At 42.3% G+C, this 23,612-nt stretch overlaps 1 protein-coding gene across 1 annotated transcript in view; it reads left to right on the top strand.

Moving 5' to 3' along the window:
• Window positions 1–23,612, top strand: part of LOC124990625 (maltase-glucoamylase-like) — a 188,821-nt gene that overhangs the window by 48,436 nt on the left and 116,773 nt on the right. Inside the window, 19 exon segments of the mRNA XM_047560811.1 lie at window positions 280–480; window positions 4,899–5,053; window positions 6,020–6,188; window positions 6,450–6,546; window positions 7,338–7,450; window positions 8,746–8,871; window positions 9,693–9,821; window positions 10,075–10,185; window positions 10,458–10,520; window positions 14,335–14,469; window positions 14,900–14,987; window positions 16,188–16,326; window positions 17,119–17,252; window positions 17,371–17,405; window positions 17,497–17,613; window positions 17,975–18,123; window positions 18,706–18,790; window positions 19,737–19,793; window positions 22,273–22,397. Of these exon segments, the coding sequence (XP_047416767.1) occupies window positions 280–480; window positions 4,899–5,053; window positions 6,020–6,188; window positions 6,450–6,546; window positions 7,338–7,450; window positions 8,746–8,871; window positions 9,693–9,821; window positions 10,075–10,185; window positions 10,458–10,520; window positions 14,335–14,469; window positions 14,900–14,987; window positions 16,188–16,326; window positions 17,119–17,252; window positions 17,371–17,405; window positions 17,497–17,613; window positions 17,975–18,123; window positions 18,706–18,790; window positions 19,737–19,793; window positions 22,273–22,397 (2,228 nt within the window).

Genomic DNA, 23,612 nt, shown 5'->3' with positions numbered 1-23,612 from the left:
GCTTCAATTCCATAGAAACAGGGCTTCCAAGGGACCTGATCTGCAAGTGAAGAGTAGATGTGGATTAGGGTGGTATATTTTTAATAAGTATTTCGTTTTGTGTCTAGAAATTTACTTTTTGCCACTACATATTTATATGTATAATTATACATAATAATTCATAATTATATGAATGAGTGATGTGTTGGCTTTGTTTCCATACAGATTGCCTTTTATAACTATATCTATTTGACAACTCCATGCTACCTGCTGATCTATGGTATCAACTTTCCTTTCCAGGAATCCAGTTCTCTTGGAGTCCCTTACTGTTATTTTGTCAATGACCTGTACTCTGTCAGCAATGTCCAGTACAACTCCCATGGGGCCACAGCTGACATCTCCTTAAAGTCTTCTGTGTATGCCAACACCTTCCCTTCCACACCTGTGAACCCCCTGCACCTGCAGGTGACCTACCATAAGGATGAGATGCTGCAATTTAAGGTAATCATGGTACTTTATCATGTACTGACCAGGCCCTTTTAGTTTCTTTCCATTTTGGGGGTCCATAGTAATGATATATGCAAAAAACATAATTTGATCAAGTCTATTACTTTTTTTGAGTCAAGTTTACAGAGCTGAAATATAGGAGTACTCTTTTAGGTTCCATGCTATGGTAGAGGAGATCATTATACTATTAAAAATGCAGTAAGAATTTATTGATGGAACAGTTTGATGTGTTCTAATTTGATTTAGAAAATGTTGGTGATTACTCTCAGGATAATAGTTGGAGAGACAAGACACTGAAAGAGAGGTTTTAAGACTTCCACTTACTTGGGTCAGGGTGGGGATTGAGCTTTGACTAGTACAGGAAAGGAGATAGAGAACAGTGGATATCTTTGAGACTGAAAGTTGGGTTACAAGATCTGGTAGCCCCAGATCTTAAAGTCCATACATATAAGGAAGAAGCAATCTTGGAGAATGTTTACCATCTTCTCTTGTGCATCTGTGTAGGTGTTAGTAATATTAACCGAAGTGAGAAATAGTTTATACTTGGACCATGTAAGAGTATATGAGATGATAAGTTAATTTTTGGATGCTGTATTTGAGGTATCTGTGAAATAACAAGTATAGCGATTTCTTTCCCTTACATGGTTCAAATATATCTAAGCATTAAGGGAGAGACTAGGTGTTGTTATATCAATTTCTCTATTAAACTTTAACCTGCAGAACTGGAATTTGGAACTTCCTCTTGGTGCTTCTGAAATCTAACAAAGGAGCTCATGGAGAGTAATCATTCACATGTTTGTTGAGAGAATAAACAAAAGAGATCACATCAGTGTGCTGGGCCTAAAAGGTTTTGCACAATCTCAAGTCAACTTGAACTCAGTTCTTTTGCATCTTCTAATGTGGGGAAGATGCTCTTTTTGTTTGTGTCCTCACCATAGCATTAGCCTGTAGAATGTATATAATGGTTCAAAATGAATGAACTTGCAGAGTTTCTAGCCTTTAGTTCTGCCTACTCCACTTCTCAAACATTCAATAGCTCTGTCTGAACTATTTGCATCTTTTTGAACTCATCTGAATACTCTGTGGTGTTTGTTATTTCTTTATTTTCTTACATATTTTATTTTATTTACATGTTTTGTTGGTCCATTATTGTTGGACATAATGGTGGGATTATTTGTCACATATTTGTATATGCACTCACTATAACAATAAATTTGACCAATGTCACTCCCCTGAACATCCCCCTTCTTTCCCTCCTCCTACCCCCTTATCCTTTTTCTCTGTTTTACTGTTTGGCTTGTTATTTCCATGAGACTTCTCTACAACTGTCTACTCCTTTTTTTCTCTAGTTTCTACATATGAGAGAAAATGTACTACCCTTGCTCTTCAAGTATGGCTTATTTAACTTAACACAGTGATCTCATGTTTCATCCATCTTCATGCAAATGACATAATTTCATTTTTCTTTATGACTGAATTAAAGTTCATTGTGTATAAAGCATCATATTTTCTTTATCCATTCATCCATTGATGGACATGTAGGCTGGTTTCATAGTTTGACTATTGTGAATTGTGTTGCTTTTAACATGTGTATGTATGTTTCACTGTATGATTAAAGTATAACAATTTTAATTCTTCAGGATAATTACCAAGGAAGTGGTATAGGTGGGTCATATGGTAATTCCATACCTAGCCTTTTGAGGAACCTCCATACTGATTTCCATAGTGGTTATAATAACTTATAATCCTGCCAAAGTACAAAAGTATATCCTCTCCAGCATTTATGATTATTTGTATTCTTGTTGATTGCCAAGTGACTGTTGTCAGATGAAATCTCTGCAATTTTGATTTGTGTTTTTCTAATTACTAATGACGGAGAACATTTTTTCATGTATTTTTTGACCATTTGTATTTCCTGTTTTAAGTACTGTCTGTTTAATTCATTCTGTCTATTTATTAATTGGGGTATTTGTTGTTTTGGTTCAAGATTTTTGAGTTCTTTGTATATTTTAGATATTAAGCCTCTGTTAAAAGAACAGCTAGCAAAGATTTTTTACCATTCTGTAGGCTGTCTCTCACATTCTTCATTGTGTCCTTGCTGTATAGAAGTTTTTTAATTTGATGCCATTCCATTTATAAACTCTTGGCATTATTTCTTAGAGGTCAGTGGTCCTGTTGAAAAAGTTCTTGCCTGTGCCTGTATTGTAGAATGTTGACCCTATGCTTTCTTCCAGGAGTTGCCTAGATTCTAGTCTGGTTTTCTTTGTAGTTTCTAGGTCATTGAGTCACTTTTAATTGGCTTTTATACAAGGTAGAGATAGAGAGTCATTTTCATTCTTCTACATATGGATATCCAGCTTTCCAAACACCATTTGTTAAAGAGGTTATCTTTTCTCCAGGATGTGGTTTTGGCACATTTGTCAAGGATCAGATGACTGTAGATGTGTGAGTTTGTCTCTGTGTCTTCTATTCTGTACTGTTGGCCTATGTGTCTGTTTTTATGCCATTACCATTAAGTTTTTGTTACCATAGCTCTGTAGTATATTTGAAGTCAGGCATTGTGATGCCTCCAGTATTACTGTTTTGATTTAGAATTGCTTTGGCTATTCTGGGACTTTTATTTTTCCAAATGAATTTTAGGACTGTTTCTTCCAGTTTTGTGAGGAATGTACTTGCTATTTTTGTGGGGGTTGCATTGAATCTGTGTATTGCTTTTGGTAGTATAACTGTATATAGGAAAGCTTCTGATGTTTGTATGTTAATTTTGTAATCTACTACTTTGCTACATTTTTTTATTAGCTCTATCAGTCTTTGGTGGAGTTTCTTTTGGATGATATCATATCATATCATATCATATCATCTGCAAACAGTGATAATTTGGCTTCTTCCTTTTCTATTTTCATTCCTTTTCTTGACTAATTGCTCTGGCTAGACTTTCTAGCACTGTATTAAAGAGTGGTAGGAGTGGACATCCTTATCTTGTTCCATAATTTAATAGAAGTGCTTTCAGTTTTTCCTCATTTACTATGAGGTTGACTTTGGGGTTTTCATATATGCTTTTATGATATTAAGTAGGTTCCTTCTGTTCCTAGTTTCTTCAGTTTTTATTTTATCATGAATGGATGCTGAATTTTGTCAAAGGCTTTCTCTGCATCTATTTTGATGACTAAGTGATTTTTGTGCTTAATTTTATTTATATGATGAATTGTGTTTATTGATTTGTGTGTGTTAAATCATCCTTGTATCTCTGAGATTAAACCAACTTGGTCATGATGTACAATCTTCTGAATATGTTGTTGAATAGAATTGGCTAATATTTTATTAAGATTTTTTTGCACGCAAGTTCATCAGGGATATTGGTTTGTAGTTTTCTTTCCTTGATGTGTCCTTGTCTGGTGTTGGTATGAGTGTGAGACTGACTTCACAGAACGACTTTGCAAGTATTCCATCCCTTTTTATTTCATGGCACAATTTGAAGAGCATTAGGATTGGTTCTTTAAAGTCTGGTAGAATTCAGGTGAGAATCCATCTGGTACTAGACTTTTTATTGTTGTTGTTGTTGGAAGGCTTTTTATTACTACTTCTATCTCATTACTAATTATTGGTTTAGGTTTTCTATGTCTTGATTCAATTTTGACAGGTCATATGGGTCCAGAAATGTATCCATCTCTTCTGGGTTTCCCATTTTTTCCCCATTAGAATGAAAAATTCCACAAACAATAACTTTGCCATATTCATGTCATATCTTTAGTATCTAGTATGGTGTCATGCTAGGATATATTTATCCTAGGTTCTCACTGAATCAGTTTGTGTATAATTTTCAACAAGTATTTGTTTATTTTTATCAAAAAGAGTTCCTATATTTGGGAGGAATTTTTTTCAATTCTGAAAAACTTTCAGGAATTCACATCTCCTCAGATACCCACACACAAAATAATTCAGAAATCACTCTTAAATACTGCTCTGATTTTGGAATGATTTTTCAAGTTAGTACTAATGTCAAAGTGAACCCAAGGGTGCAATAGAAGCCTTAACAATGAATATGACAGACAGATCAAAATGTTAAATCTGACTTTATATGTTAATTAAATCCCACTTATCATGACCTGAAAGAAGACAAGAAGAATAGCATCCAGACACATTGTCAGAGATGTCATGGTTCTGCTAAGGGGGTGGATTTTAAGAGTAGAATCCTTGCCTAAAATATTTTCAAACAGATAATTACTATATATATTCATGGTGTTAATTGTGACATTTGATCCACATTTGTGTGATGAGACCACTGAGTATCCTTTCCTCTAGTCATTTTTAATTACATGATACGATATTGTTATCTCCCTCTATATGCTAGAACACCAGGACTCATTCCCCCTATCTGTATCCTTACCTAAAATTGATTTCTTCTGGCCTAGATTTATGATCCCAACAATAGTCGGTATGAAGTCCCAGTCCTCTTGAACATAACCAGGGCTCCAACCAGCACCTCTGAGAGTCGACTCTATGATGTCTTCATTAAGGAGAATCCTTTCGGGATTGAAGTTCGCCGGAAGAGTACAGGCACTGTAATGTAAGTGGCTCCTCTTCTGATTTAGAATTGCTGGGTACCCATAAATGCCATGTCGGGTCCAGTGTCCTTAGAGATACCCTGGTTCTAAATCTCATACTGCCATTTTTGCAGATCCATACATAACTTATTTCCTTCAGCTCTGTTCTATGGGAATTTTTTGGTAGGTACTATTTTAGAGACTGTATTTATAGATAGATGAATTCTCTGACCTCATGAAAAGGAGGATAATTGTCTGACAATATGAAAGGAAAGTTGACACAGTGAAAAACTGTCTGTAGGAAAATGTGCAAGGTAACGAAGAGTTTTGATGAGGCTACTGCTTCTGATACCATCTTATTAGTTCTCATGAAGAAACTGACATTTGAGAAAAGGACATAGAGGAGGAGAAAGAACTTCCCACATGAATCTCTGAGAGAAGGGAAAACATGTTTCTTATGGAAGGAATAGTAAGAATAGGGGTCATGAAACAGGAGGTAACTTGAATAGTGAAGGGATTAAAGAAGTCCAAAGTAAGTAAGAAAGGACATGAGTGGTAGGAGATAAAACAGGAATGTTAGGTGGGTTTGATCAGATGAAGCCTAAAAGTCTTCATGAGAAGACACTGAAGGGATTCAGGCTGGTGAAATGACATGGAATACTCTTAAATGTATTGGTCTGGATGCCTGTAGGAAGGTTGTGTGGAGTGGTAGCAGGTGAGATGATAAAACATGACGGAATTTGGTTTCTTGGAAGGAGAACAGAAGGAGGGTGTGTAGGAGAGAACTAGACTATGAAAGCCCACTGCTGGGGTTATAGCAGGAATATCTGTGATTGATCAGACAGACTTGTGTTGAGTTGGGAAATGAATAGGTTCTGGGTTGTGGGGAGAATCAAGGTTTCCATTTTCCTTGGAAGGTCAGCATTTTGAAGCCAATAGGAGAGGTACTTTTCTCTTCTGAATGTACCCTTGATGTGTGTGTGTTGCAGCTGGGACTCTCAGCTCCTCGGCTTCACCTTCAATGACATGTTCATCCGCATCTCCACCCGCCTTCCCTCCAAGTACATCTATGGCTTTGGGGAAAATGAGCACACAGCTTTCAGGAGAGACTTGAACTGGCACACATGGGGCATGTTTTCCAGAGACGAACCCCCTGGGGTAAGCACAGAGCACTGTGGATCTGAGTCTCTGCCTCTGTCCTCCCACCATCATGGTCACCTTGTGCTTCATGATTCCAGACTCAACTTGGATTGTCTTTTTCTGCTCTTAGACTATGGGGGAGTGTTCATGTGTGTTTCTCATGTATTTTAGTCATTTCAGAGGGAAGACAAATCCATCTTAGCAAAGAGATTTTTGTGGGATTTGTTTCTCAGGCCCATTGACTTCTAACCTTCTTGCATTCCTCCCCCTAATTCTCAGTACAAGAAGAATTCCTATGGTGTCCACCCCTACTACATGGGACTGGAGGAGGATGGCAGTGCCCATGGAGTTCTCCTGCTGAACAGCAACGCCATGGGTAGGATGATGCGAGCACTCTACATTTTTGCTATCAGTCAAGCATGCTGTGTAACTGTAGAATTTGACCTAGCAGCAGCCTGGTGTCAAAAGTATTTTGAGAACCGTGGTTCCTTGCCCCCCCAATTGTGTTTACTTCAGTCTTATAGCATGCTATAACAAGATTTGGTACAATTTTATTTTTGCAAAAACTCCACATGAAGGATAGGAAATTCAAGTGAGTCCCAGGTGTCCTGGAGGTTATCAAATTGGAGGTAGCGCCATAGTTTGTACTAATTTTGCAGCTGTAAGTCACAGCACTTACTCTTTGAGTATGAGGATAATTAGAAAAGTCATACTGTATATAAGAAAGGGTTGAAAAATCAAGAATTGGTGATAAAATGTGTATGTAAAATCTTGTGCAATCTGAGAAAGGTCTGTACTTGACTTAATAATATTTTATCAATATCAGTTTCCTGGTTTGATAATCTACAAGGTTTTACAAGATGTTATCTTTGATGGATGCTGTGTGAAGTGCTTACAGAACTTTGAGTAGTCTTTTTGCCACTACTTGAGTCTACAACTAATCTGAAGCAGAAGTTATGTTAATAGTTTTAAAATACCAGAATGATAAGTAAAATGAGATAATAAGGCACACCAAAGTGAAAACATCCTGGGATGGGACTCTGTAGACTTTCAAAGAACTTTTTCATTTTCATTTGTGCAAGAGAGAGAAGGTATGGATTTCATGGATCATTCCTTGTTTGAATACTTCCAGCATAGTTTTCATTTGTTACTTTCCTATGTTTTCAGATGTGACATTCCAGCCCACACCTGCCCTCACATACCGTACCACAGGGGGAATTCTGGATTTTTATGTGTTCCTGGGGCCAACTCCAGAGCTTGTCACCCAACAGTACACGGAGGTAGGAGGAAATTCTTGTGGTCATCAACTATATATATGGCACATTCTATGTTCCAAAAACTATATTCATCCTTATAACTCAATGTGACAGATAGAATGGTTGATCTTTCCTAGAGTCAGGTATGTTATATAATAAGCAGCAATAAATTCTTTCCAATATCCATTAAATTATGGCCTAATTATTGCACATTAGGCAAAGTCCTCACTGCATCTGGGATAATGCTGAGCTAGTGGTGTAAAGTGGTGATAGAGAGGATAGGGATTGCAATGCTGATAGTTGTGCTAGGGGTATTGGTAGGAGGAGTTGTGGAATGGTGATTGTGGTTTGGTGGGCAAATGAGCCTAGAAGTATTGGTAGTGGTGGTGAAGAAGGTGCTGATGATGGTAAGGGTAATGTGGGGGTGTCCGGGGTAGGCATGGTGGTGATAGAGATGATAATGGTGGTGATGTTCATATTGCTGTTAGTTAAAGTGGTGGAGATGGTAGTGTTGATAGTGGTGGTGATGGTAGTGATGGGCATGTTGGGTATGATGATGATGGTGATTGTGGGGGTGCTGGTGATTGTATGATGAAGGTGGTGATGGTGATGGTATGATGAAGGTGGTGATGGTGATGTCATGATGATGGTGGTGATGGTGGGGGTGATGTGGTGGTATGAGGATGATAGTGATGGTGGGGTGATGGTGATGGTGTGATGATGGTGGTAATGGTGGGGATAATGGTGATGGTGTGATGATGGTGGTGATGGTGGGGGTGATGTGGTGGTAAGCGAGGTGATGTTTGGGAGTGGTGGTGAGAGTAGCCATTTTTGTGATAGCAAAACTTACAGTGTCCCTTACCAATCTCTTACAGCGTGTCAGAGCACGTTATACTTATCAACTCATTAAGTCCTCATCCAAGCGGTGTGAGACAGACATTTCAATTATCTTGTAATTTACCAGTGAAGAATAGAACATGAAGAGATACCTTAATTTTGTTTAAGGTCACAGAACCAGGAGCACATGGAGCCTGAGAACTAACCCAGGCATTTTCCCTCTGGGATCTGTTCTATTCAGCAATAACCTAGGGCACCTGTAAGAATGAGAGTACATTCAGGTTGTCCATAATTCCAAGAGAAGAGGTTTTAGTGTAGCAAGAAACTTTCTCAAGGTATCCCAGTTGCTTTTTATCTACTATGTTTTTCTCTGGATTTGAATTTATTGATTGTCTCTCTTGGGGCACTAGAAAAGCATTATTTTGTGTACGAGTTAATTTCAGTCATTCCTGTAAAGAATAATATTTCTGTCCATTTTCCAGGTGATTGGCCGGCCTGTGATGGTACCTTACTGGTCCCTGGGGTTCCAGCTGTGTCGCTATGGTTACGAGAGTGACTCTGAGATCGCCAGCTTGTATGATGAGATGGTGGCTGCCCAGATCCCATATGTATGTCTCAGTCATGGTACACTGGCTCTGTGACCTCGTTGCTAACTTAGGCATCTCTGTGTCTGGATTTAGTTTTCGGGTTTTTGCAAGGTTCTGCCACAATGAGTTCCATCTCAACAGTAAAATAGGCAGGGCCTTGCTCCTATATTATAGCATTGGGGATGCAATGACTCAGAGTAAGAAAATAGGACAGACTTCACAAATTTTCTACTATACTGTGCTTCCATCCATTTTATTTGATTTCAAGATATTTGGCCTAAAAGTCCTTGGCTCCATGAGAATAGAAGTTCCCTCAAAAACAGTAGTTGTAATAAAACCAATTAGCCCAAATTCAGTCAGTATGTCTTATTGTTTCCCAATAGTGTTGTGCACTGAAAACGTTATTTTATCAGCTTTTTTCCTCTTTGTTATTTTGTAGTAGACTTACCATCCAGATGTATTACAACCGAATATTTAACTTTTTATTATTCTGAATACAAACTACTGTTAGCGGTGGTAACCCTGGGGAAGTTAACTGCAATTAATCCTTATAATGGCCATATATTTTAACATACTTTCCCAACTACTGTTTTTACTTATTCTCAAACCACCAGTATATATAGGCATTATCCCTCTATTTTTGACTGATTTATATTTTTTTCTATTGTGAGTAAAAGTTGAAAAATCCAATGAATTTCCCACGATCAATACCGACAGAGCTAGTACTTGCAAGAATCAAAATGAGGCCTTTTGAATTCCCCATCAGGGGTGGAGGGTGGTTCTCCTCTGGAAGCTGGACTTTCACCACCAGCAGCCACTCAGGTTCCTGTGTCCTCCCCTAGGATGTGCAGTACTCCGACATTGACTACATGGAGCGGCAGCTGGACTTCACCCTGAGCCCCAACTTTGCTGGGTTTCCAGCTCTGATCAATCGCATGAGGGCTGATGGGATGAGGGTCATCCTCATCCTGGTGAGTCCTATTTGCATGTGTGGAGTGTGTTGGAGAAGGACTGGGCTTTGGTGGAGGACACTTTCCTTGTCTCTCCTTCCATGTGAAGAGCAGAGAAATCCAGGGTCAATAAGAAAAGTGTATTTCCAGGGATTCCCAGATACTGTAGAGGGCAGGGGGCAGCTATGGACCTCCCTCTGCAGAAGTTCTTTTTTTCTGTCTCTTGCCAATCTCTCTCTTTGGTGTGCGTACCTGACTTGTGGTTTGCTTGCAGGACCCAGCCATTTCTGGCAATGAGACTCAGCCCTATCCTGCTTTCACTCGGGGAGTGGAGGATGATGTCTTCATCAGATATCCAAATGGTGGAGGCATTGTGTGGGGAAAGGTATGATCTAAGTGGTGACCACTGGTCTCTATCGTGGGGGAGGTCCACGGGTAGTGTGTTTGTTGTTGTTTTTTTTTGCCTTTTCCTTGTGTACCCTGAGGTGAGTAGCTTTCATTTGTTAGGCAGTATCTATTGATTCACCTAATGACTCTGTGAAATCTTGTTTTCTGTAGATGAATCGTAATATTATGAGGGCCATGATTTATTGTCTTTAGAAATTCTACATAAGGGATCTGCCTAATGAATTGCTGTTAAATATTTTCTCTCTGCAGGTCTGGCCTGATTACCCTGATATTGTTATTAACAGCTCTCTAGACTGGGACAGTCAAGTGGAGGTAAAAGGCTCTTTGTGTTTGGGTGGAGTCCAGGATGTCAGAAAGGGGCAGCCATACTCACCTTACTGGACATGCCCTACTTAGGAACTGTGTCCTGGGTATCAGTGTGTGTGCTGGTTTCTTTACATACACTCCTCTTCCAGGTTGGGGAGAGTGGGTATTGCTCTCTGTGGGATTTCTTACTCAAAGAGTTAAAATTATTATATTACATGGCTTTTGGTCACACAATGGTCACTTCCAGTTCAGGAATGTCATATTCCAAGGAGCGATGGACTATCCAGTGCATGAAACCTGAAGATGAGCTGTCTTTCCTTAGAATCAGTGCACTTTTTTGTGATTGTCATTGCCTTGGGTATCCCTTGTAAGTAGAATCTCCAACTTTTTTGTGAGTGAGTGGCTTTTCCTCTGTACAACTTTTTTTCATGAATGGTCTTCTCCGTCTTCATACTGGTAATCTTGGCCTACACTCCCATATGGCCTAGGATCTCTCTTGGTTTCCAGCATTTAATTAAAAGTTTTTCCCATCTTTGAAGCAGCTTCTTGCCTGTAATGGATCAAAGTGTCTCTTGATTCCGACCTGGTTTTCTCCCTGCTTTAGAAGTATTTGTTGTTTGCACACATGTGTAGTTTCACACTGGTCCAGGTAGACTTCTTTGTGATCCTGAGTTGCAGTTCTATGGTAAATCACTCATCCAGGTTGTGGTCAATTGTGAGTTATCTGTGAGCAGAACCCTCAGGGTTAGTGAGAACTCATGTGGAGAGTTACTCATCTGAAAGTCCTTACCTTCTTTATCTTTTCTTCCACAATGATAATTTTTTTCTGACCAGGTTCTGTAGAAGAAAATGTGAGGTCTCTGCAACCTCCAGAGATGAGTTGGGAAGTAAAAGAAAAGTCCTAGTTCCCAGGGAAGCTGCAAGGGTTGAAGGGAAAAGGAGGCCAGCTTCTATGGGGTCAACAAGGAAGTATGAGTTTTAGTGTCTCAACCTCTATCTGGATCATGGATTAAATTGCTGAAATGTAAGCACTGTGGGAACAGAGCAGAGCAGCAGTGAATGGTGGTGTTGACCACTTAGCATTCCAGGACAAAGTCCCCTTTTGGATCTTTTTGCAGGCATTATAAGATTCTAGGCAGTGGATAGAGTATGAGACAAAGACTCCTATCACCAAGGATAAGACTGGCAGGAGTAGGGCCAAATATTCATGCCTTTTTAAGACTACATACGTTTTAGGTAATTGGTCATTCCTAGAGAGAAAGATCTACATTTAGATGGAACCATCATATTCTTCTGAGCAAGGGCTCAGGAATAGGATGCCTTCTACATTATAGTGAGACCAGACAGTGCTGTAATACAGTGGTGTATGGTTACCTGGTGCTGGTGTCTGACTTCCTGCTCCCAAGGTGGTAGCAATAGCCCTCTCGATGCAAAATGTTAGAGTCAACATGGGATCAGTGTACTTGGCTATTGGAGTGTGCATCTATACTTGGTGGTGGTAGATGCAGTAGGAAAAATAGAACCTGAACTTGGGTAGTGTCTGAAGACTGAAAAGAATGATTCAGACTTAATTTAATTTTTTTTTTCCCTACTAGGGAACTGGTTCCTTATCTCTTCATATCTCTTAAGTATGTATCAATGAATCACTGAACCAGTCTGTTCATTCATCTCTTCATGTGTCTGGGTATGCCTCTAATAAGGTTTCAAGGGAGAGAACGTAGTTGACCGTTAGAGACATCACTTGAAGTTTGGCCATCCAGACACTCCATGTGGACTCACAACTGGCCATGACAGAGCCACTCTGAGACACATATTCCCTATCTCTAGATGTTTACATTGTTGGACTTGTGTTTTCATCAATTACAGGATTGGCTATTTTCTATGAATTCTACAGCTAATTAGCCATTAGGTCCATGCTGACTTTAATATTGAGGGGATTCAGATGTCCGTGTGGCATTGTGGGTTATCATAGTGATGTGGGAGCATCATGTGACATTTAGTGAGCAGTGACAAGGGATGCCCTTAACTCTGATAGCAGGGCATCCTTCCCAAAGATTTTTCTTGCCCCAAATGCCAGGTGTGTCTTTGATAAGAAACACTTTATTGGGTAGCTCCTAGAGATTGTCAGGACACTGAACAATTATAAAATTTATATGAGACTCACATGGCAGGGTTGCTTAAGTTGGGATTAGTCATGTTCAGACTGTCATTGCTCAGGGCATGTGATAGAAACAGGAAAGCACACAAAGAAACAAATGGCCAGGAATCCATGGAAAAGTCGATTTCTGGGTGAAAAGTTGCATGGTGATTCAGTAATTCTGGGAATTGAACTGTGGTACCATGCAGTGAACTGTGTTAAGTCAGCTTGGGCCCTTTATGCAGATATGCACAGCCCTGGTTGAAGATGGGGGAAAGTGAGGAAAGAAGAGATAGAAGGATTAAATTGAAACATGGCAGGGAATGTTTTTTATATGGGCAAGGATCATCACAGCAGCATGGAGTTGAGGTTATGAAACCATTCTTGGCAAAACTGCCTTCATTTCCCACATAGGATACAACTCTCACCAGAAACAACTGTTCTTGGCCATTTTCTCTAATACTCACTCCCCATCTCAGGCCATGGTTTCTGACATGGCCATAACTGGAGCTCTGGTTCTGGCAAAATATCCTCTGTGCCAGTCCTGGTCTTTTTCCATTTTGCAACAAAGTCATCCCAAGTTTCTCAGTGACATGGCACCTTGCCCTTTCAGTTCCTATGAGCCAGATCTGTGCATGCTGATTCATTTGTGTTCTCTTTGGGTCTTCTTCTGTGCCTTTTATATAGAAATATGAGTTTCTACTTGCCTGTGTCATTGTGTGTGTAAGAGCTGGAGCTCCCCTACACCACATCTTTGTCATTTCCCTACCTTCACACCAGCATTATTGAGCTCTTGAGCCCTGTAATACACATACAGATGGCAGTTGTTTTGAGACACACCCAAGGCCCTGCTGTGCCATAAGCAACAACATGGAGTCCATACACCACATTTACTGATATTTGCTGCTGTGCAGCTGTTTGAACCCAGAGCATTTATTTTTATTTTGTTACTAGGGTAGATCCTAAGGAATGTATTGTGGGGAACCTCCAGGTCAGTCAGCAGATTATAATACAAGGTCCTTGCTTCTGAAAATATTATAGCCTAGATTGGAATTGATACTTGGAACCACTTTTCATGTTAAGATATAGACATTGTTCTTCCTGTATGAGTGTAGAGGAAGAGAATTAGAGATTTCTTAAAATCTCTCTGTTCAGTCCTCTAGTGGTGAATTCCACACAACTGGAATGCACACGTGAGTTTGAAGCCATAGAAAATAGTCATTCAAGCCCGTCTGATGTTATGGAATGTAATCTTTCCCTTCCCCACTTTCCCAGTAGAGATGACAGGGTGCCATATGCCCTGGATGTTGCCTTCCCTCTGGTAGAGTGCCTGTAGGGTGTGCCTTTTCCCTGGTCCCTGGTTAGTCTTTGGGAAGAGTGTAGGAAATAGCAGGATGGAAAGTGTAGGTTGGGCATGTGAAGCAGGGGATAGTGAGCCGAGGTGTTGGTTGATAGCACTCATGAGAGCATGGCAAGGAAGCAGTTTATGGACATTTTCAATGTGTGAAAATCACCCTTATTTTCTTCAGTGCCCTCAATGTGTTTCCTCAATGCATATGAGGTAGGCTCTACTCAGGTTATCCCAATCTACCATCCAGTGGTACTTGGTGTCATGTAGTTCTTAAAGATGCCTGTTTGCTGCCTAATGTGTTTGAAGAGATGACTTATATTTTGTTTTTATAGAAATACCGAGCTTATGTGGCCTTCCCAGACTTTTTCCGAAATTCAACTGCCTTGTGGTGGAAGAGGGAAATTGCAGAGCTGTACAGCAACCCGCAGAATCCAGAGAGGAGCTTGAAGTTTGATGGCATGTGGATTGTAAGTGTGTGTGTGTCACTGCTGTCTGAGCACAGGGAGCACTGGTATTCAGTAAAGATGGTGCTAATCCTCCAGGGAATAATTAGAAGGGTTAGGACAGCACTTCCTCCAGTGGCCATTGGAGAAGCCCCCACACCCCTGCCACCTAGCACCCCAGCAGCATCCTGCTAGCACACCCCCAGGGTGATTTGTAGGAAATCCTGGAATTTTGATGGTTCTGAGGGAGATATTTTTGAAGTCTCTAGGCATGAATTCTGTAGAGGTATTTTAGCTTTCTGTCCAAATCTCATCAGGATTTGGTGAACCTCGCAATGGGAAGAATCTCTAAGGATTACTAGATGTTGAATGATTTATTCCCTACTCCATTGTCTCTGAATTTTCAGTAGGTAATTATGTTTCAGTACGTGATATCTGTGTTTGACATTTCTAGGATATGAATGAACCATCGAGCTTTGTCAATGGGGCTGTTCCTTCAGGCTGCAGTGATCCCAGTCTGAACCGTCCTCCTTATATGCCACGTAAGGACCCCTGGGCTCCTCCACGTGCAGAGCACTGGCTAGAGGGAAGATGACGGTTGCAAGAGCCCAAGAGGCAGAGATCTACCCTGATCACTGGGGGCACAGTCTCAGGGTTCTGTGATTTACTGAGGCTAGAGGTAGAGAAACCTTTGAAGCGCTTTACCCACTTGGGTGTGTGCACATGACTGAACTCCTTGGGTGATTCTTGATTTGTGCAGAGAGCACTGATTCTGTTCAGTTTTCCAAGTCTGTCAGAGCATACCTGTGATGTTCATCTTAACAGGAAGACTATTAACTTTGGCTAACATTTTCAGAATTTTACTCCCTGGTCATAGAGGAATGGTTCACCACATTGTGACCAGGATTCCAGGTGTTGGGGGGAACAAGGGACAAAATTATCATTGAAGGGCATGGCCCTGGTGACCTGCTTTCTCAAGTAGTACCCATCTCCCACATTTTTCATTACCCCTTCATAGCTGTTCACCTCTGAATTCATCAATATTAACATGTTGATGTGCATAGAGCCTTAGTGTCTCCCAATGGCCCACTTGAAATGCTGCTTTGTCCTTCAGTAATGATTCCTGTGTGGCATTTTAGAATCCCATCCCAAACAACTCTTGATAGTAGTAGTGTCTTCATTGTGTGCAATCATAGATGTACCCCATTTGTGTATGATGAATCAAAATAGAGTCTGTAAAAATATAAACAGTAGTAAAAGAAGACAAAATATTCTTAGGGCTAGATTTCCTTGCTCTTTGAAATTAATTAATTTATCGACAGGAGATTATTTTACTACCAGTTGGTGAAGTAGCTCTTTTTCTGTGTTGTGGAACTGGAGGACTTTTGAGGTGTTCTTGCACGTAAGTCCGGGTTCCAGAAAACATGCTTTCCATGAGTCTGTGTCCTTCACAGATGATGCAGTTTTCCACATACAAGTGCTCAGTATTGTCGAACAGAGAACCCTATATTCGTCTTAGAATGAAGATAAAATGATATGAAATAATTTACGTGTTCAAAATCTAGCTGAAATCTAATTTCACTGAATGTGTTTGAAAAGCCCTTGTTCTTTCCCCCATCTCAGCTCCCCCAAGGAAACATGCTGAGGTCAGGTTAGGCTTTAGTTCCAGAGTTCAGACCTCTGTAGACATTCATCGCTTGAAGAATCAGGTTCTATTTCATTTTCTAAATGTTTTCCCTCAGATCTGGAGTCCAGGGACCGGGGCCTGAGCAGTAAGACCCTGTGCATGGAGAGTGAGCAGATTCTTGCAGATGGCTCCCGGGTGCGACATTATGATGTGCACAGCCTGTATGGGTGGTCCCAGACCAGACCCACCTATGAGTGAGTCATCGTCCTCCTTCTCCAGTTGGCCGAAACTTTAGGGAAAGGGGTGATGGGCACAGTGTCCCCAGTTTTCTTATCAGAATTTTTTCCAAAATTTGAAGAGTGCTTAATAGTAACTCCAAACGTATCGTTATGTGATAAAAAACTAATCGTTGAACATGGAGTCAGACGCTGTTATTGTACTTCGGAGAACAGATTAAAATTAGTCATAGTCTTATCAATGAGAACTAGTAGTTCTTACTATGGACAGTCACAGGGGACATCAGAAAGTATGACGGTAATGTAGTTGGTGCTGTAATAGTGTTAGTCACAAGAGGGTCAAAGGACGGAAACCTCTGCAATGTATATCAAAATGACCCATCTCTAGTAGCATACTTTTCCATTTGTGTTGTAGAAAAATGGATCTTCTGAGGAATTAGCACAGTACCTACTTTCAGAACTCAATGATTAACTCGTCATTTATTCCAAGTATATTCCACAAAGAAATTTTCCACTTTTTCTCAAATATAGAAAACAAAGGACGAACACATAATAAGATTTAGTGATTTGGGGCTAACCCAGTGGATACGTAACATGGTGAAGTTCATTGGAAAGCATTGTGCAGAGGCTATGCTGCTGCTGTGTATCAGTCAGCAAGGTCCTTTCTACTGCGTGGATTTCCATATTCCCTCCACACAGGCAGCTTACGTTTTCTCACCAGGCACTTGGCTCAAGAGCTGTGGAGGGGGAAGTTGCACTTCCATTGCTCTTGCTGGTCCTCAATTCTCCTGCATGTTCCCCTCCTACCAGGGCTGTGCAGGAGGTGACTGGCCAGCGAGGGATCGTCATCACCCGCTCCACATTCCCTTCTTCTGGCCGCTGGGGAGGACACTGGCTGGGAGACAACACAGCCGCGTGGGACCAGCTGAAGAAATCTATCATTGGTGTGTGGCCTGTTCCCGGGGCCCCTGCTCAGGGAAGGGAGTTAGCATCCTTGGGGACAGGAGGGAGGAAAGGGCAGGGCGTGTGTGCCTCAGCTGACCGCCATGGTTCTCATTGCAGGCATGATGGAGTTCAGCCTGTTTGGCATCTCCTATGTAAGTGTCCTCTGATCCTCCTCATCCCCAAGAGGACAGTCACATCCTTGAGCAGTCACCCACAGGCTTGTTTCATTTCCTCTGGTTTCAGACGGGAGCAGATATCTGTGGGTTCTTTGAAGATGCTGAGTATGAGATGTGTGCTCGCTGGATGCAGCTGGGAGCCTTTTACCCCTTCTCCAGGAACCACAACACCATTGGCACCAAGGTAGGGCCTTCCTCCTCCCTCCCATGGTGTGCAGCACATTCTATGCAGCCTCCATGTTTGCGTCATTGTTCAGGCTGTGTTTTTTCCTGGGAGATTTTTGAAATCATCAATACTCCTCCCAATTAGTTGAACCCCCACTACTATGAGATGAATCTTGGGGTTTGGGATGATTCTTCCACACATATTCATGAGTTTTCCTGGGAGCACCTCACTGACCATTCCAGACCTCTCAGTGTGTGCTTCGAGTGTCACCTCTGATTGCCTTGAGCTTAGTGGTGTGTGATGCACTGGCAACAAGCTTTCCGTTACTTGCTTGGGACCCTCGGTCTCTAGGGTGAACACCCTTTATTTTCTTCTGTAGAGACAAGACCCTGTGTCCTGGGATGCTGCCTTTGTGGATATTTCCAGAAGTGTGCTAGAGACCCGGTACACCCTGTTGCCTTATCTGTACACCTTGATGTTCAAGGCCCACACGGAGGGCAGCACTGTGGTGCGGCCTCTTCTGCACGAGTGAGTGTCCAGCTGGGGTCCCAGTGAGGAAGAGACAGTGTTTATCATTCTGTAGGGTGGCGGTTGATGCAAACAAACATATCTTCCAAACAAAGATGTGATATCTTTTGTCATAATGTGTCCACACAGTGTTTGTACTCAGTGTTATTCACCCCATGTGTCATTGAGGAAAGACTGTTTATTGAGTGAAACATATTTGAAATGATGGAACACAGCCTAATTTCTATCTAATTTGTCCATGTGGTGACTTCTGTATCTGGTGTAGCTATTTGATTATGTGAACCTTGGCCAAAATGAGTTGGAGGCACACGAGAAGGCATTGATGGCCTTCTTCATGTTTAGAATGTGCCAGGTGGAAATTAGAGCTTTTTTCATAAAAGTATAACGAACATATCTGAACCACTTGTGAATTCGAGGCACCATGATATGGAGAATTGGGAGCCTACATGTTCCCGCTCAATCTACATAAAAACTAAGGATGTCAAAAGTTGGAGTTGGGTGTGGGGCTCACCTCTGAATGTAAGTTGTTCCTTGAGGCGTTGGGCTGGGACTCTCACTGTGACATCTTCTTCTACTTCCCAGGTTCGTGTCAGACAGGGTGACCTGGGACATAGATGATCAGTTTCTGCTGGGTCCAGCCTTCCTGGTCAGCCCAGTCCTGCAGCCTGTGAGTATGGAGGCCTCTGATTGTAGTGCATCCCAGGTGTGAGGGTGTGTGAATAGGGCAGGGGAAGAACCCCGATGTGCGTGTGTCCTGGGACATGGGTGTTTGGTCTACCTTTGTGTCTTGCTTCCTCTGGGCAGAGGTGGAGCACACAGGTGTGCTTGCCTCAGTTCCCTCCAGTTGTAAGTCAGTCTAGCACCTCAAGTTCATCAGACAATCAAGAGAAAAAGTACCCTTAGTGTGCATTGAGATATCATTGTTACTTTATTAACTCAAATGAGGAGTCCAGGGTTAGATGGGGCCTTAGTGAAGAACTCATCACAGTGCTCTGTCCCCATTGAAACCAAGTTTCCTGCAGTACTTCCAGGAGCATGGTGCGCCTTCCTTCCTCTGCCAGCCCTGCCCTTGCTTCCCTAGCAGGTTCTGCAAGCAGCAAGGGCCATCTTCACCTCCTCTTGGAAGCTGAGGTTTCTGATTAAAACACCAAGTAATCACATCTTCCTAAAATCCTGCCCTTCCTCTGCAGTGTTCTTCTGAGGCAATCCACCCCTGAGGGGTTTTCTCTTTAGCAGAAATTCCTGTGAGCCTGTGAGTAAACAATAAATCACATTCATCACTTCCTGTATCTCCAAGGCTTTGTGCAAGTCCCTTGTTTTGGGACCATGAAGTTTTCCATGTTTGCAAAGGACGAAGGGTGGAAACTTCTCCAGTCGTGCTGGTCTTCAAGACTCGGAGACAGATTGGTGTCAGCCACCACATGCTCATTATCCTTTTCCTGCACATAGTGTCTCAGAAAACAGTGGCTGCTGCTCACGCCATGTTTGTGTTTGATTTTAGAGAGCCGTGATGAGTTGGTCCAAGACACTCACTGAGCTTTGTTTCCTGTGCAAACTGTTGACTGTGGTAGGTACAGGGACCCAGCTTACAGCTTGTTTGTGCTTAATTTTAGAGTGCCAGAAGTGTCACCGCCTATTTCCCTGCGGCCCGCTGGTACGATTTCTACACGGTGAGTTTTCCTAAATGTTTATTCAACCTGCACATGGTGAGTGCAGAGATTTGATATCCGACAGACCCTCAGGGTCAACTGGCTGTGTGGGCCTGTGCACGTCAGTGTCACTCTCATGGCCTCAGTGTTCTCTCCTCCAGAGGTGCCAAGTCCACTCCTTCCCAGGAGCCTTGTGAAATAGCACATGTAGCGTCTCACTCAATGCCTGGCTTGTGGGTGGTCGTGGGAGTTTCCGCCTTTTCCTCTACAGTCACTTCTCCCTCTGCTGAGACATTAGTGATTTCTTAAATTGTGCTGTAGCTTTACTTGTATGCAGTCCTGTGGAAGATCCCTAAGTCCAGAGTTCTTTAACCTCTGTCTTCCTTTAAATTTCTTCATCTGCATTACAGATGCAGAAAGACCAGTGAGTCTATACTAGTTACCTAGTGAGTGGAGTGTGCAGCAGTGTGTGAAGGACACTCAGACCTGGGCCTGGCCCTTGCAGATGTAGTCAGTGCACAAGCCTTGACCAGAGAAGAGGGATAAGAGAGCTGTTGGTTGTGTAGTGTTGGCATGGGTCCCGGAGGATGCTTGAGGAAGACTGAGGTGTGCCATGGCTGACGTCAGGCTTCTCTTGTGCCGTCCTGGCAGAAGGTTCAGAGGCCTAGAAGTGCAGGAGGAATGGAGGCAGGCAGCACCCGTGTGCATGCCCTGCCCATCCTCGGGGCTGGCAGGGGATTCCTGAAAACAGGGTGTTCCATGGCTACGGAGTTCCGCCTCTTGGATGTCCTGTGAAGCACTTCTTCTTGTCTTCCCTTCTTTGTCGCCTGTGGGTCTGTTCCTGGGTGGTGATGTGTTTGGATTCTGCTGTGACTTTCCCTCCAGGACTCTCTTGGGGAGAGGGCAGCCAACTTGGTTTAGTTGGCTTAGTCTTGACCCTGAGTGTGCACGTGGACTGTTGTATTCACTTCCGGTCCTTTTGGTGTGTTGGGACTCTCTGTGGCAGTGCCTGGATAGGGCTAAACCAGGGAGGACCCTGGGCACCTAGTGCAGTGTGGCCTGCCATTGTGTGGATGACCTGCACTGTGACCTGGAGAGGGAGGTCCTCCCTATATTTTGCACTTCCAGCATCTCCCACATCCCCTGCTGGCCCTGCCTTCCACAGGATCCAAGCACTGTTCTAGCTCTTGTTGTTGGAATCCTGGACCCCTTTCCCTATGGTGCTCACTATGTAGAGGAGCCAATGTTTGCTTTTGTAAACACTAATGCATTTGTCAATAAGTATGTGTGCCACATTAAAGAAAGCAAAATGTGAGGACCTAGAAAGAATTTTTGTAGAATGAAGGCCTTTACCCAAAATCTTTAGTAGAAGACAGCTTCAGCTAAAGAAGGCAAGGTAGAAGAAAGGAAATGGAAAGATAAACATTGAAGCAGCAAGTCATTTAGAAGAAAGGGACCCATAATGTTCAGTAATCTGAATGTCCCCTGGGTGAGATTAATGAAGAAATTCCTGTTTATTAATGTTCACAGGTTTTGCACCTATTTTTGGTTGTAGAGTAGATATTGATGAAACCTGGTTCACAGCCAACTCTGGATTTCAACTATTATGTAAATAAAGTTTAATATATGCCTCATTTTATTTTTTTAAATGTCGACTGCTGCTTATCTCTATGGAACAGTCCTTAGTTGGGGAATTATGTTTCCCAGGGGACCTTACTCAATGCGTGGGACCATTTTGGGTGTCACAGTGTGGTGGAAGGAGATGCTGCTGGGTCTAGTGTTTAGATGCTGAAGATGCTGCTGAATGTCAAAGAGCACAGGGAGGCCTTAGAACAGAGAATGATCTGGCCCTAAATGTCAGTAGTGCCAATGCTGAGAAGCCCTGCTCTAGGTGAGAACATGTAGAAGGTAACATGAGATTCCAGTGATTGAATCAGACTAAGAGAGCCTCTCTCACACATGAGCGAGACAAAGATGTCAATCACCAATGCTGAGATGTGGAGTAGAAGAGGAGGAAACACAAAGTATGTGAGCTCATTTTGACCTTTTCTGTGAATGAGGAGGCACGATCTTTGGTTAAGTGGGTGGGAGTAGAGCGTGAGGGAGATGGCAACTCAGGGGACGCTTGGTGAAGGAGCCGTTCTAGACCTGCCATTGTGCAGAGTATGTCGGGAGCAAGGAGAAGTGAAGGAATGGCCATGTGTCCTCCTGTGGCTGTGCTCTGTGACTTGGAAACAGGTTGTGGGCTGGGATCCTCGCTAGGACCTCAGGTGGGATGTGGAGTAGCCATCCTGAAAAGACAAGTGACACTCACAGGATATTACAGCGGCCAAGCAGAACTTCCCACAGCAACTGGGGAAGGCAGAAGCTGACCATGTGGGTGCTGAGTGGCGGTGAGCAGGTAGCTGGTCAGTGAGGCAGAGGAGGTGTCTTCCAGATGCTGTGTTCAGGGCAGCACGTGTCCTCTCCCTCATCTCCTCCTCCTTTCTTCATCCCTCAGGGTGTGGATATTAATGCGCGGGGAGTGTGGAAGGAGTTGGCAGCCCCTCTGGAGCACATTAACCTTCATGTCCGTGGGGGCTACATCCTGCCCTGGCAGGAGCCTGCCCGGAACACCCACTTGAGGTGAGTACCAGGCTGGTGTTCCACTTTCCACATGGGCTCAACCCAATTTCTGAGCGGCAGCAACAATCCCTCAAGGAGAAAGCAGTTTGCTAAGCTCTCTTTCCTTTTTCCTTGTAGCTCTTTTGTGTTTTAACATTTTTCAAGAGGGTCCATTTCTGTCACCATCAGGGGACCTGAGGAGTCTGCAGAGGCACATGGACGTGGGGAGCAGATTTTCTGAGTGTGTGTGTGGTGATGGGGGCATCACACTGTGCCTGGGTTTCCCTTGGGTCTTTCTCAAGGAGTTGCTGATCTGGGGCTGCACCCAGATAGATTTGAAGGTGGTGACAATACCTGTACTCTTGACCCTCCTGCATGTTTCTGCATTTGCACCGAGGTAGCTGAAGAGGTCTGCCTTCCTGGCTTTCTGAGGGCGGTGGTAGTTTTAGCACAGAAAGTCTCATCTCTTGAGAAAACTCAGTTCTGGGCTGATTGTGTAGCTGGTCACCCTGTCTGCTTTTGCTGACCACCTATGCACAGTTTTAGTTCTTGCCTCGCTTCTGGTCTTTTTCAGGTATAGGATCTGCTTTTCATCCTGCTATAACCTCAGCTTCCCATTCTTTTTCGCATTGATCCATTTCAATTTTGTGATTGAAACTGTGTTCAAAAATCTTCTCCTCCTGCAAAACTCAAGTCTTCCATATCTCTCACGTTCCCTTTATAATATTTACTATTACTCCCATTTTATAGCTGTGTAAATGAATCTTCAGTAAACAGATAAAATACCTATTTGGGTAATAGTTAAAAAATACAGGATATATCTGTATTAAAAGTGCATATTTATATTTGCATACCTGAAAACATTATGTTATTTTTAATATACTGGGAGTTTTTATTTTTATTTTTATTTTTTTGAGGTTAGAAAACCATCCTTTGCTTTGAACTTTTGTTACGACCTTAATTTTTCAAATACAGACTTTTCAGGGAGAATATGTCTTAATGCAAGACATGTTTTTTTTTTTTTTCCTCTTAGTGTTTTGCTTAAGATACGGTCTACACTGATCCCTAAATTATCTTTCCCAAATGACAATCCAACTTGTTACTTCCTGCTTGGAGTCTGAATCCTTTCACTAATGGGTTGCTCAAGGCCCATCACAAGCTGTTTCCAGGTAACCTTGACAACTGTTTCTCCTACTGTACCTTGACACACACACACACAGACACACACACCCACAC

Source organism: Sciurus carolinensis, chromosome 8 (assembly GCF_902686445.1).
Source record: "Sciurus carolinensis chromosome 8, mSciCar1.2, whole genome shotgun sequence".
Classification (NCBI taxonomy): domain Eukaryota; kingdom Metazoa; phylum Chordata; class Mammalia; order Rodentia; family Sciuridae; genus Sciurus; species Sciurus carolinensis.
Note: the sequence above shows the minus strand (reverse complement) of the source record. Positions and strands in the feature narration are given on the sequence as shown.